The sequence below is a fragment of the Erythrolamprus reginae genome, chromosome 4, assembly GCF_031021105.1.
Source record: "Erythrolamprus reginae isolate rEryReg1 chromosome 4, rEryReg1.hap1, whole genome shotgun sequence".
In the NCBI taxonomy this organism is placed as follows: domain Eukaryota; kingdom Metazoa; phylum Chordata; class Lepidosauria; order Squamata; family Dipsadidae; genus Erythrolamprus; species Erythrolamprus reginae.
In genome coordinates, this window is record NC_091953.1 from 53,437,458 (window position 1) to 53,451,407 (window position 13,950).

The window sequence follows — 13,950 nt, forward strand, 5'->3', positions numbered from 1 at the left end:
GCTAAAATCACCCCTCCAAAAGCTTCCTACACCACTCTAAATTGCCCCCAAAATCACTCCCCCAAAAGCTTCCTACACCGCTCCAAATTGCCCCCAAAATTGCTCCCCCAAAAGCTTCCTACACCGCCTTAAATTGCCCCCAAAACCACCCCTCCATATACTCCCTATGCCACCCTAAATTGCCCCCAAAATCGCTCCTAATGGGTTTGCATGCATTATTTGCTTTTACATTGATTCCTATGAGAAACAAAGATACATCTTACGAACTTTTCACCTTACGAACCTCGTCCCGGAACCAATTAAGTTCGTAAGACAAGTTATCACTCTAGTTAGAAAATATCTCTGTTCTTGCTGATCTACTTCATTGAACAACAACGTATCAGATTACAGGGAAAGGAAGAGACTGAGGGAGGGGGAGATAATGCCTAAGTAACATGCAGTCATTAGCTGAATTTTTTTCTGAAATATTTGAAGAACTCAAAGATTGTGAAAAATGTTCTCAAGGAATCTACTCTAAATACTTTAAATCCCAAAAAGTAATAAATATGGACTCAGAAACAACACAGGTTGTAGAAAATATTCAGAGAAAGGACTTAGAAGTTGCAATTTTGTCTTTTATTACTGTTATTAATTCTTATTACATTTATACTTTTATATTTATTTATTTCATGATATTTTATTATTTTTCTGTTATTAATAGATGCATATGATAGGTTAATAATTTAAAAAAAGTTTTAATAGTTTAAAATTATTTTTGACTATTTTGCAAGAGTTGTGAAATATACCCTGTTGTACTCTGAAATAATGAAAATATTTGTAGCTCGGGTTTTAGATTTTGGCAATGGTTTGCTCTCCGAGCTTGTTTCAATTTAGTTTCCAAACATTTTCTAGGTAATATCATCAACAGGACTGTTTGTCCTATTCTCCTTGGCTGTGTCAATGTGGTTAGTTGGTCATTTGGTTGGTTGTTCATTTGGAGCTATATTTAAATTCTGAACAGATGATTGGTTCTTTTGTTGATTTGTTGTTCGAATGATCTAGCTCCTTTGGTAGAATACCAGGCCTCAACAAATTCACATACATGATGGATGCTAGCATGTTGTATTCTATCAATCAACATTCAACTAAGAAAAATATGTGTATATGTGTTAGTCTTTTTTTATTTTTTGGGACAATTTTTAATGTTTTGGGAATTTTATTTTGTTTTTTTCTTTTAAATATTTTGTCATTTTGTATTTTAACTTTTTGAATAAACTAAATACAATATACAAACGATGCTATAGGAAAATAAATTGCCAGTTTAATTAATTTCTTGGTTTGGGGAACTCTTTTTGGAGAGGACCTTCATTATTATTTCAGGTATGGGAATTGTGTAAAATATGAATTGGATTAATTAATTTGACTTAAAATCAAATTAATGTCTAATATAAGAAAGCTGAGATTAAAAAAAGCATTTGTATTTTATCACAAATTAGTTTAAATATTCTATAAAGAAACAGTAAAACCCTACATTAGTATAATTAATATTTTAAAGAAATTGAAATAGTTTCATTAGATGGGGAGTTTGTTCATATAACAATCTGATTTAAAATGTAGCAATAATAATTTACAGCTTGAAAATTTAGAATAATTGTTTATACTTAATTTTAAAATACATTTATTCATTATTGATGTTTTCTCTGTTGTAGTATGAAAGCAAACACAGGATGGGTGACATAACAGTGGTATAAAGTTGAAGAAACATCATATATCATGAATTTTACATTATGAAGGAAGTGAAGTACTCTGCTTTATCATTCTGCTTTAATGTCTGCAGACAATGGTAGATTAAATCTACTATAGGTAATATTTGCCTCTCAAATATTTAAAAGTATACTGCTTGAAAATTTTATAAGAGACCCAGACATAAAAATTTGAAAATGTGAAAAGAGAAATGAAATTGAAGATCATGCAATTACCTACTTGAATGGAATAATTTAAGCCATCAAACCTTCTGCTTAATACACTAATCCATATTAACGCATTCCTGACAGATGGCTCCCTGCTTTCTTGGAACACAACCAATGAGTGGAAATGTATGATTGGTTTCATTGATGAACTGTTCTTACAATCAGTTGATTTAACATGTAATGGAGATAACTAATATAGCTTTCCTTCAAGTACTTAATTAATTGAGTAAAAGATGTATTTTCTAATGTACTTTAGAGCCAATCACTTTGCCTTTCAGATTATAGTTTTATGCTTTTTAAAATTGTATGGATCTGATTTTTTTAAAAAAAGATGTCTTTATTTTTTTATTATTTGAATACAATTAAAATAACCTATAATATACAATACAAAATCATAAAACCATAAAGTAACAAAAACATAAGGCAGATATTCATTCAATAAATATTATAATTGTCCATAGCTAATGACGAGTAAGTTCTTGATAATATCTGTTCTGAAAATTGATGAAAACCTGGAGATCATATTTTTTTTTTATTCATGTTTTTTTATGCCGCCTTTCTTAGACTCAGGGCGACTTACAGCATTTTGTATGCCGCCCCGAGTTTTCGGAGAGGGGCGGCATACAAATCCAAATAATAAATAAATAATAAATAAATAAATTTTAGCAATAGCACTTTTTTAAACATAGCCAGCATATTGCCCCCACAATCTGGGTCCTCATTTTACCTACCTCGGAAGGATGGAAGGCTGAGTCAACCCTGAGCCAGTGATGAGATTTGACTCACTGTTGACTGACCACATGTTTATGTCTATGTTCCAAATTTTTAAAACTTAACTGAATTACTTTTTTAAAAAAAAATCCCCCACTTAATATCAATATGTACAATGTGGCCTGTTTGTTTTGCATCCTTCACCTTTCTTTACTTGTAAGTAGAGGCCTGGGTTGAATCACCTATTAGCTTTTTGTTGCTTTATTTTAATAAAAACTATACACACTTCTTAATGGGATTCCTTACAAGAGGAATCTGCAGAATCTCTCATATTATTTATATTGAAATGTTTAATGTCATTTTCAAAATCCTTAAAAACCTTATGTAATAAACTTTATATGAAAGTAATTGCATTGTTTTTTTCATGTATAAATTTCCAAAGTGTTCTGTTGGGCTCTCTGGTACACTCCTCCCAAAAATTCACAGGTACAAATTTCAGACACACACGTTTGAAAATTCAAAACAATGTTCTTTATAATGAAAATTCCCTTAAACTAAGCCTTCTTTTGGTATAGCAAAGAGCACTGGTCTCCAAACAAACTGGTAATTTGTACAAGTCCCTTATCAGTTCTGTGATACATAGCTTGCAGCTGTGAGGCAATTCACAGTCCTTCTTCTTTCACAAAGTGAAACACACTTTGCTCTGGTTTAGTTTCAAAGCGGGGAAAAATCAGCACACAAAAGGTCAAAGTCAGTAAAGCAGTCACGAAACACAACGATCAGATAATCCTCCACAATGGCCAAACCAACAGGCTGCTTTTTATAGCAGCCTCACTAATTACCACAGCCCCACCCAACCACAGGTGGACTCATTTTCTTTGATAATAATCTCTCAGTTGTTGTTGCCTATGCATTGCTCTCCGCATGCGTGGTTGTATCATTAACTCTTGTTCTGAATCAGAGGAGCCTTCATCATCAGATTCCACCGGGGGCAAAACAGGCCTGCAGCATGTGGATGTAAATTATAAATTAGGGAAATAAATTGTAATAGTTTAATATTTAGTAGTTAAATCTGTTTTTTTTAAATGATTCTTGAGAGTACAATTTAAATTCTGAATCAAGAATTGTGAAAAGTTGCGAATTATGTTTTTAGGAGTAATGTGAAATGTGTATACCCCACAAAAATAGAAATATAGAGACAATCAAGGGAATTGATAATTCATAAAAAGATGGAAATCTTAATCATAGTTAATAAAGCTAAAAGTCTCGCAATTGTTCAAGACACTAGCTGTCATATTTATTCTACGTGAATCTGATTTTTTAATTTATCAGTGTCATTCTTTACATTATACAGAACATTGTTTTTATATGTTGCTTTTGTACATGTAAAGTCTCAGGACAGAATGCTTATCAACAAGGGTAGCAATCCTTACCTTTCCCATACATAGAAACCTGCTGGAAGAATTTGGGTCTAGATCAGTGATTCTCAACCTTTCTAATGCCGCAAACCCTTAATACAGTTTCTCATCTTGTGGTGACTCCCAACCATAAGTCTAGCACCAATTCTCCCAACAGAGCTTTAAGCTGATTGGCAGGAAGGTCAGAGGGATACCCCCACTGTAAACTCCTGATTGGTCGGATTGTAAAAATATGTTTCAAGGTGCCAGAATAGAAGTTTTAGTTCCTAACACCATGGGAAATTTGTATTTTCCCATTGTTTTAGGTGACCCCTGTGAAACAGTCATTTGACCCCAATGGGGTCCCAACCCCCAAGTTGATAACCACTGGTCTAGATAATTTACCCCATCCTGAATTTTGCAGTTGTATGCAAAATTCTCCTTGAGAATCCTCCTTGAATTTAACTAATGTTTATTACCACCTAGCCAAATCTTAAGGGGAAAATCCATTCCAAAGCACGCCAGCACGGCCCTATTTGTGTAAAGTAACATACGATCACTCCAAGAAACCACTATAATACAACAATTTTAAACACCGTATAATTAACTGACAATGCAGTATGATAAATGGCAATAGCACTTATATAATGCTTCACAGTGCTTTGCAGCCTTCTCTAAGCGGCATGCAAATCTAAATTATTATTATTATTATTATTATTATTATTATTATTATTATTATTATTATTATTAGTGAGCCCTACCAATATAACCTGATTCAGTCTCTCTATATAGACAGAATATATTATTGGTTCGAATGAATATGCGTATATTGTGTATAAACGTTCTTATAGAAACAGAAGACTGACGGCAGAAAAAGACCTCATGGTCCATCTAGTCTGCCCTTATACTATTTCCTGTATTTTATCTTACAATGGATATATGTTTATCCCAGGCATGTTTAAATTCAGTTACTGTGGATTTGCCAACCACGTTTGCTGGAAGTTTGTTCCAAGGATCTACTACTCTTTCAGTAAAATAATATTTTCGCGTGTTGCTTTTGATCTTTCCCCCAACTAACTTCAGATTGTTTCCCCTTGTTCTTGTGTTCACTTTCCTATTAAAAACACTTCCCTCCTGAACCTTATTATCAGTTGATACCAAATTTCTTATCAAATTATTTTTTAAATTAGAGGGATTTAATTGTTTTAAAACCCAGTATAATAAATTTGCTGCTGAAAATTGAGATTTCCACTGAAAACTCTTGCTTTATTTATAATTGGTTCTAGACAAAACAAAAAAATTGGAATGAAAACATTTGGAATTACTCATTTTAGCACCTAAACAAAATACTTTCATTTACTTTGATGAATTTTTAAAGATGTCTCATGGAATGTAATCTGTATGAGTTATGAAACCACAATTGAGAAGAATGTATTGTAGATTATGTATGTATGTTTGTATTTATTTATTTATTTGATTTTAATGCTGCCCTTCTACTTAGACTCAGGGAGGCTTACAACAAGTAATCTACACATGATATAAATCTATATAAAATTACAACTAAAATTCCCCATAGTTAAAAAACCACCCAAACAGATTCAGACATCATGCATCAAACACTAATTCATTCATTTTGATTCTACTGTACAGTTCAATATATTGAGGACCCATTCCAGAGGTGGACTGTTGTCGTTTTGGACCAATTTGGATGAACCGGTAGTTCCGGCCGCTAACTGTCCCCTCCCACCTGGCGCTATACTGTTCTATATTTATTTATTGGATTTATATGCTGTCACTCTCTGCCTTGCTCACTCCATCCATGCATCTCAGCAAATTCTTGCCCCTTGCCTGCTCTACTTACCGCGGTTGCCCAAAAAGATAGCTCTGGAAGCCACATGCATGGAATCTCTGTGTTTGAAGCCATGCACAAGCGTTGACATTTTCACATTCTGAACTAAGTGAACTTGTTAACGTATGTGGAACCCACCTCTGGCTCATTCTCTTTCACAGTAGCATCCTATACATAACTGCTGAAAAAACAAATGGGTTCAATTGTGATGTTGGTGAGGGACACTTACTGTCAATTGAAATATATGCCATTCATTTTCACAATATTACTATTCAAGGAAGTATGAGGATAATATTCCTAATCAGTATTTGTTCTAAAATAATAAACCGTATTTTGTTAATGCTTTCTGCTCCTAATTTATGCATTTTGGTGTATAAGAGGCACCTTTGTACCCCCCAAAAGAGGGTCAAAAACTGGGTGCGTCCTATACACCAAAAGCTGCACCTGGGGAGGGGGAAGGGAGTTGGTGGTACTCATAAGAAAGCGTGGTTTGTGAGGCAATTCTTAAGACCCTTTTACTTCACTTATCCAATCTATGGAATGCTCACTTTAATTGGGACAATTAACAAGAAAAAAATGTATGTTTATATACTGGGCAGAAAGGGATTATACAAACAAGCTGGCACACAATGGGAAATAACACCAGCTGTTTGTTTACTGTGCTTAGGACTGCCAATGTCAGTATATTTTGTTGTGTATTTCCCTTTGTTTATGGTCTGCTTACATTCTTGTAATTATTTTCCAATAAATGTAAGTACAAACATTAATCCCCTTCTTGCTAATTATCTCTGTACCCAGATGAGCATCCCAAAGGGAATGGTGAAAACAGTCTCCTGTCATGTCACTTTCCACTAAGTGGGTTCTTTGATTAACAATCAATGTTCATACAAATTATGGTTAATAAATGAGGACTACCTGTATAGCTATAATAACATCTATGTCTGCATCTTATTAGTCTATTCTTTATTGCTTGAGCTTACACCAAAGAGCATAGCCACCTTCAAGTTGATTTCTGGTGCTGTCTGTTCTTGTTCTAAATTGCTTTGGCAATTTCTCAATCTGCTGGGGTGAAAAAGAGATGCTACACCTTGCTTGCTGCAAGATCACTTGCTCAATGATGAAATTCTTGGACTCTGTCTCTTTCTGCTTTGTCTGCTGCTGGCTTTGTGAAGGCCTTCCTGTTTCTTTTTTACTATCAATTGTCTATTCAGCTGACTTATTCCACTCTCAGCTGCAAATCTCTTTCTGTTCTTTTTGTTCTTTCCTACACACAAACACGCCTACATTCCTGGGCTCTCACTGTTTTATGTTTTCATATAGGGAAGAAAAAGAAGAGCTTTTGCTGGGCACTGCAAGGCTTTCTTCCCCCACACTGTGTTTAATGTTTACTTTAAACTGTAGGGTGAGCTCATTTTATGGCATGGATTGAGATGCCAATGAGTATGCTGATGACACCCAGTTTATATCTCCTCCCCTCATTGTTCAAGTAATGCTATGATGTTTCTGAGTGTCTGGAGACAATGGGAGTGAACTGTGAACATGTTTCAACTGAATTGTAGTAAGATTTCAGTTAGAGCAGAGGTGGGCAATTAATTTTTTCAAGATACCACATAAGAAATTCAGGTGGAGATTCTAACTAATAGGGCCACTGTTGTCACAGCTCCTGCTGCCACAGGCTGGTCGGGGATAGTCAAAGGGCCAGATGTAATCTGCAGACTATAGAATGCCCAGATTTGTATTTGTATTTGTATTTATTAGATTTGTATGCTGCCCCTCTCCGAAGACTCGGGGCGGCTAACAACAATTAAAAAGACAATGTGAACAAATCTAATATTAAAATTAATCTTAAAAACCCCAATTTAAAGAACCAATCATACATACAAGCATACCATGTATAAATTTTATAAGCCTAGGGGAAGGGAAAATTTCAATTCCCCCATGCCTGACGACAGAGGTGGGTTTTAAAGAGCTTGCGAAAGGCAAGGAGGGTGGGGGCAACTCTGATATCTGGGGGGAGCTGGTTCCAGAGGGTCGGGGCCACCACATAGAAGGCTCTTCTCCTAGGTCCCGCCAAACGACATTGTTTAGTCGACGAGACCCGGAGAAGGCCAACTCTGTGGGACCTAACCGGTCGCTGGGATTCGTGCGGCAGAAGGCGGTCCCGGAGATATTCTGGTCCGATGCCATGAAGGGCTTTATCAGTCATAACCAACACTTTGAATTGTGACCGGAAATTGATCGGCAACCAATGCAGACTGCAGAGTGTTGGTGTAACATGGGCATACCTTGGGAAGCCCATGATTGCTCTCGCAGCTGCATTCTGCACGATCTGAAGTTTCGGAACACTTTTCAAAGATAGCCCCATGTAGAGAGCATTACAGTAGTCGAACCTTGAGGTGATGAGGGCATGGGTGACTGTGAGCAGTGAGTCCTGGTCCAGATAGGGCCACAACTGGTGCACCAGGCGAACCTGGGCAAACGCCCCCCTTGCCACAGCTGAAAGGTGTTTCTCTAATGTGAGCTGTGGATCGAGGAGGACGCCCAAGTTGCAGACCCTCTCTTAGGCGGTCAATAATCCCCCCCCCAGGGTTATGGACAGACAGATGGAATTGTCCTTGGGAGGCAGAACCCATAGCCACTCCGTCTTATCCGGGTTGAGTTTGAGTCTGTTGACACCCATCCAGACCCCAACAGCCTCCAGGCACCGGCACATCACTTCCACTGCTTCGTTGACTGGACATGGGGTGGAGACGTATAACTGGGTATCATCCGCATACTGATGATACCTCACCCCATGCCCCTGGATGATCTTACCCAGCGGTTTCATGTAGATATTGAATAGTAGGGGGGAGAGGACCGACCCCTGAAGCACCCCACAAGGGAGTAACCTCGAGGCCAACCTCTGATCCCCCATTAACACCGACTGCGACCGACCGGAGAGGTAGGAGGAGAACCACTGGAGAACAGTGCTTCCCACTCCCAGCCCCTCCAGCCGGCGCAGAAGGATACCATGGTCGATGGTATCGAAAGCCGCTGAGATTGATTGATCCTGATCCTTCATTTGTCACTTAGACTTTGTAACATGGATATGTGGAATATATATATAATAGCTTTTAGCTATTTTTATCCAATTGTCATGAGTCTGAAGTAGGCTGCCATATAAATTTAAATAATAAATAATAAATAAAAGTATTCTTCCAGAACTATTGGACACATTAGAAATTTGAATAAAGAATTAACCATTTCCATAATTTTGCCAAGTAGTGCAATTGCAGAAGTGCAGGTTGTAAATTTTCAAAAGTTGAAAATTGTGATGGCGTAGTGGTTAGAATGCAGGATTGCTGGCTAACTGCATTTCCATTGCCAGGAGTTTGATCCTGACCAGCTCAAGGTTGACTCAATGTTCCATCCTTCTGAAGTCTGTCAAAATTACCCCAGATTGAGGAGGAAATATGCTGACTCTGTAAATCACTTAGGGCTGTAAAGGACTAGTGATGCATAAGTCTAAATATTAGTGCTATTGCTATTTTTATTGCTATTTTTTTGCATTTTATAGAACAGAGATTATTATTATTTATTAAATTTGTATGCCACCCTTCTCCGAAAACCCAGGGTGGCTCACAGAATAAATATAGAAACAAAGCATGCAAAACAAATCTAATACATTAAAAAACTATAGCTACAGATGGTGAACCTTTTATGGTTTGCGTGCCAAAAGGATGTGAGTGGGTGTGCTAGCATGTGGGCATGTGCCCATACCCCTTCCCTCCCCCCATGCATGCGTAGCCCCCCCCCCCCACACACACACACTGCCCCCCCCCCATGCATGAAGCCTGGTAGGTGAAAAAAATGCCCAAATGGGCAAACCGGAAGTTCAGGAAAATGCACTTCTGGCTTACCCATTATGCTGTATTTTACACTCTGGGACTTCAGAAGCTTCCCTGAACATCCTGGAATGCAAAAAAAACAGCACAACGGCAAACTGGAAGTGCATTTTTCTGAACTTGTCTGTTTGTCTGTTGGGTGATTTTTGTCTGTTTGTCTGTTGGGTGATTTTTTTTTCTTCCGGGGGTGAAGTGTCTGGAGGGTGAAATGGCCTTTCCCAACGCTGAAAATCAGCTGGACAGCAAATGCATGTGCACTGGAGCTGACATAGGGCAAAGTCTTTTGTGCCCTCCGATATGGCTCCACATGCCACTTATGGCATATGTGTTACTGGTTCGCCATCATGGTTAAAGAACATAGTACTGTATATTTTATTTGGCATACATTAATTAGGAATAATGAGGGCATGCATTATATACTTTGTAAAATGTTGGGGGTTTTGTTCATTATAATTTGAAATGAGAGATTCATTTCAAGGTGTTTTTTGAACTGGAGAAATTTATAGCAAAGCATGTTAATGAGTAAAACATAAATTGCTCGTTTCCAGACCTATAATTATATTGTCTACCAAGTATAAACATGTTTTATCAAATGTGCACTTCATTTTAAATAAATTACAAAGTTAGATTTAGTTATTGTTTTCTTGCTCCAGCCCAGAATATGAAGAAATATCAGTAGGCAGAAAGTAAAGCATAAGATTTTCTTTTTCTTCTATTAGTTATGAACATTTTGCTTCGTTATACATTCCTACTCGATTTCTGATAATTTAGCACAAGCATCTGTAGGCATTGGGACATTTATGTATTTGTTAATAATTTTTAATGTATAAATAAATATGCTTCAGCAAAAAATCTTTTCAAAAAGTGAAAAAAATGAAATTTTATTTTGTAGAAAAGATAATATACTATATGTTCTGTCGGGCTCTCTGGTAGAATCCTCCCAAAAATTCACAAGTACAAATTTCAGACACACACACATTTGAAAATTCAAAACAATGTTCTTCATAATGAAAATTCACTTAAACTAAGCCCTCTTTTGGTATAGCAAAGAGCACTCGTCTCCAAACAAACTGGTAATTTGTACAAGTCCTTTATCAGTTCTGTGATACTTAGCTTGCAGCTGTGAGGCAATTCAAAGTCCTTCTTTCACAAAGTGAAACACACTTTGCTCTGGTTTAGTTTCAAAGCAGGGAAAAATCAGCACACAAAAAGTCAAAATCAGTAAAGCAGTCATGAAACCCAACTATCAGATAATCCTCCACAATGGCCAAACCCACAGGCTGCTATTTATAGCAGCCTCACTAATTACCACAGCCCCACCCAACCACAGGTGGCCTCATTTTCTTTGATAATAATCTCTCAGTTGTTGTTGCCTATGCATCGCTCTCCGCATGCGTGGCTGTATCATTAACTCTTGTTCTGAATCCAAGGAGGAGCTAGATAATTGATCTCCTTCTGAGCTGTCTGCCACACTCTCCTCCTCCCTGTCACTCATGTCTTCTTGGTCAGAGGAGCCTTCATCATCAGATTCCACCGGGGGCAAAACAGGCCTGCAGCATGTGGATGTCTCCCCCACATCCACAGTCCTTGGGGCAGGAGCTGGGCCAGAGCTAACCACAACACTATAGTATTCATTAAATTCAGTTAATTAGATAAGGTTCTGCCTACAAGCCTTTTAAGGTTAAAAAAATGAGTGTTTATGGCAACTAGCAGATGGCAGTTTGAAAACTGAATCAAGTTGGCAGTCTGGAGCAAGAGTTTTCAATTGTGAAGCTTCGTCTTCAGTGTAGCATCACACCTGCGCTATAGTTCTGTAAATGTTAGCAATCTTTTTGTAAGCAGCTTGTAATACTTTTTCATGCCAACAATTTATCTCATCAATATTTAGATGAATTTAAAAAATAAGGATCTGCTTGCCTCATTAAAAAGTTAAAGTCTGATTTAACAATGAGGCTCAAGTGACTTTTTTTCTTTCTATGACAATGTAATCCCTTTTATTGGGATGCAGACAATTGAATGAAGCTGAGTGTTTACTTGCTGGATGCCCTTCCTGACATCTATGTGGAGTTTGAAGCAGATATTTTCTGTTTATGTCCCAATAGAAAAACATCTGTCACTGCGTAGGATTGAATTCTCTTTCAAGTTGTATTTGTTTTATTTTAAAATAAAATATGAAATTACAGGAAGGGAAATGAGCGGGGAAAGGGGGCATTGGATACAAGATGGGGTGGGGGAGAAAAAAGCCATTGACTTCCGACTCTTCTTTGCACAGTACAAGATACAAGCACTCCATCCTCAACTGTTTGCTTTTACACATTATAACCAGCCATCATCATCATCATCATCATCATCATCATTATTTATTCGATTTATATTTATTTATTTATTCAATTTTTATGCCGCCCTTCTCCTTAGACTCAGGGCGGCTTACAACATGTTAACAATAGCACTTTTTTAACAGAGCTAGGCTATTGCCCCCACAATCCGGGTCCTCATTTTACCCAGCTCTGAAGGATGGAAGGCTGAGTCAATCTTGAGCCGGTGATGAAATTTGAACCGCTGACCTTCAGATCTACAAGTCAGCTTCAGTGGCCTGCAGTACAGCACTCTACCTGCTGCGCCATCCCGGCTCATTATATGCCGCCTTTCTCCAAAGACTCGGGGCAGCTCACAGGACACAATGTAAACAATACAGCAACAAATCTAATCAATTAAAAATTACAAACTAAAAACCCAATACAGTAAAATCAATCAGCCAATCAATCATTCCTTATAACCACAATTTTTTTCTGATCAACAAAACTAAAGTTAAATTTTCTTTTTCTTCCACCACAAGCATAAAATCCAGAAGTGATACAATAAATGAAAAAATATTTTCCTCTTTGAGTAAAACCACCAATTTAGCCATTCCTGCTTTGTTTTTCTTGCTATGGAAATAGTGTGTATTTCTATTTGGATCTAATAATCTTTATGAACTCTCACCATCTTTATTTACAAGATTAATTGTATTCTTTCAAATTCTTTGACCTTATTGAAAAAATAACCCTCTTTACTCATCCTTTTTAAAAGCGTTAAAACTTCTTTTAGTCAAAACATTCTAGTACATCTTTTTCTTCAACTTCTTAATACAAGTTTTAAATTGTATTACATTTTGATCTCCCCATCCAAACTAACCTTATAGAGTAATATTTTATCTTTTATAACCATCCTTTTTAACACAGAGTTTTTCTTTAAACTGGTACATAATTTTCTTTAATTTTCTCTTAATATACTCTCAAATATATTTTCAATAACATTTGCCTACTTTTAAGAATTACTTAAGCATTATATATAATATAAAATAACATAACATAACATGCTGTATTTTTTGGAGTATAAGATGCATCATCCCCACCCCCACCCCAAAAGAGGGTGGAAATGTTGGTGTGTCTTATACAGTGAATACAGCCATTTTTTGCTACCCGAAGACCTAACCCTGCATCCAATTTTTGCAAACAATGGGCTGGTTATTTGCAAAAATGGGCTGGGCAAAGGTCTGGAAAGCCTACAGAGAACTTCTGGGGATTGGGGAAAAGCAAAAGCACTCTTGTTTTTGCAAAAAAAAAACAAAAAAAACCCCAGGTGAGAAATGACCCATTTTTCACAAAAACAGCATTTTTGCCTTCCCCCAGCTCTTGAGAGCTCCCTGCAGGCTTCCCAGTTCTTCTGCCCACCCCATTTTTGTGAAAAAAAATGGGCAAGAAATTGCCCATTTTTTACAAAAAATTGTGTTTTTGACTTCCCCCAAACCTCCAGGAGTTCCCTGCAGGCCTTCCAAACCCTCTGTCCATCCCCATTTTTTACCCCAAAAAAGGATGAAAAACTGGCCCATTTTTGCAAAAATGGGACACGCAGAGGGTTTGGGAGACTGGGGAGGACAAAAGCTTTTTTCCTATTTTGAAATCTTGGAGTGTCTTATACACCAGTGCGTTTTATGGTCCCAAAAATACAGTATGTGGGTATATATATTAAGTAAAATATTTTTCTTCTGCAGAAGTATTATTAGGAGTTATAGGCCTGCCTTTTTATTACTAAATCTTCAACATTGTTAATATCCCAAATTTGTCTTTTTTCTCGATTCTCTTCTTTCAGTTGTGTTGAGAGATTTATATTTAAACCAT

General features: G+C 36.9%; 1 protein-coding gene across 1 annotated transcript in view; it reads left to right on the forward strand.

Annotated features, from left to right (window-relative positions):
* CXADR (CXADR Ig-like cell adhesion molecule) overlaps window positions 1-3,068 on the forward strand; it is a 36,079-nt gene extending 33,011 nt beyond the window's left edge. The window contains exon 8 of the mRNA XM_070750276.1: window positions 1,689-3,068. Coding sequence (XP_070606377.1) covers window positions 1,689-1,730 — 42 coding nt within the window. The 3' untranslated portion in view covers window positions 1,731-3,068. The remainder of the gene's footprint in view (window positions 1-1,688) is intronic.
* The last annotated feature ends 10,882 nt before the right edge of the window (window positions 3,069-13,950 follow it).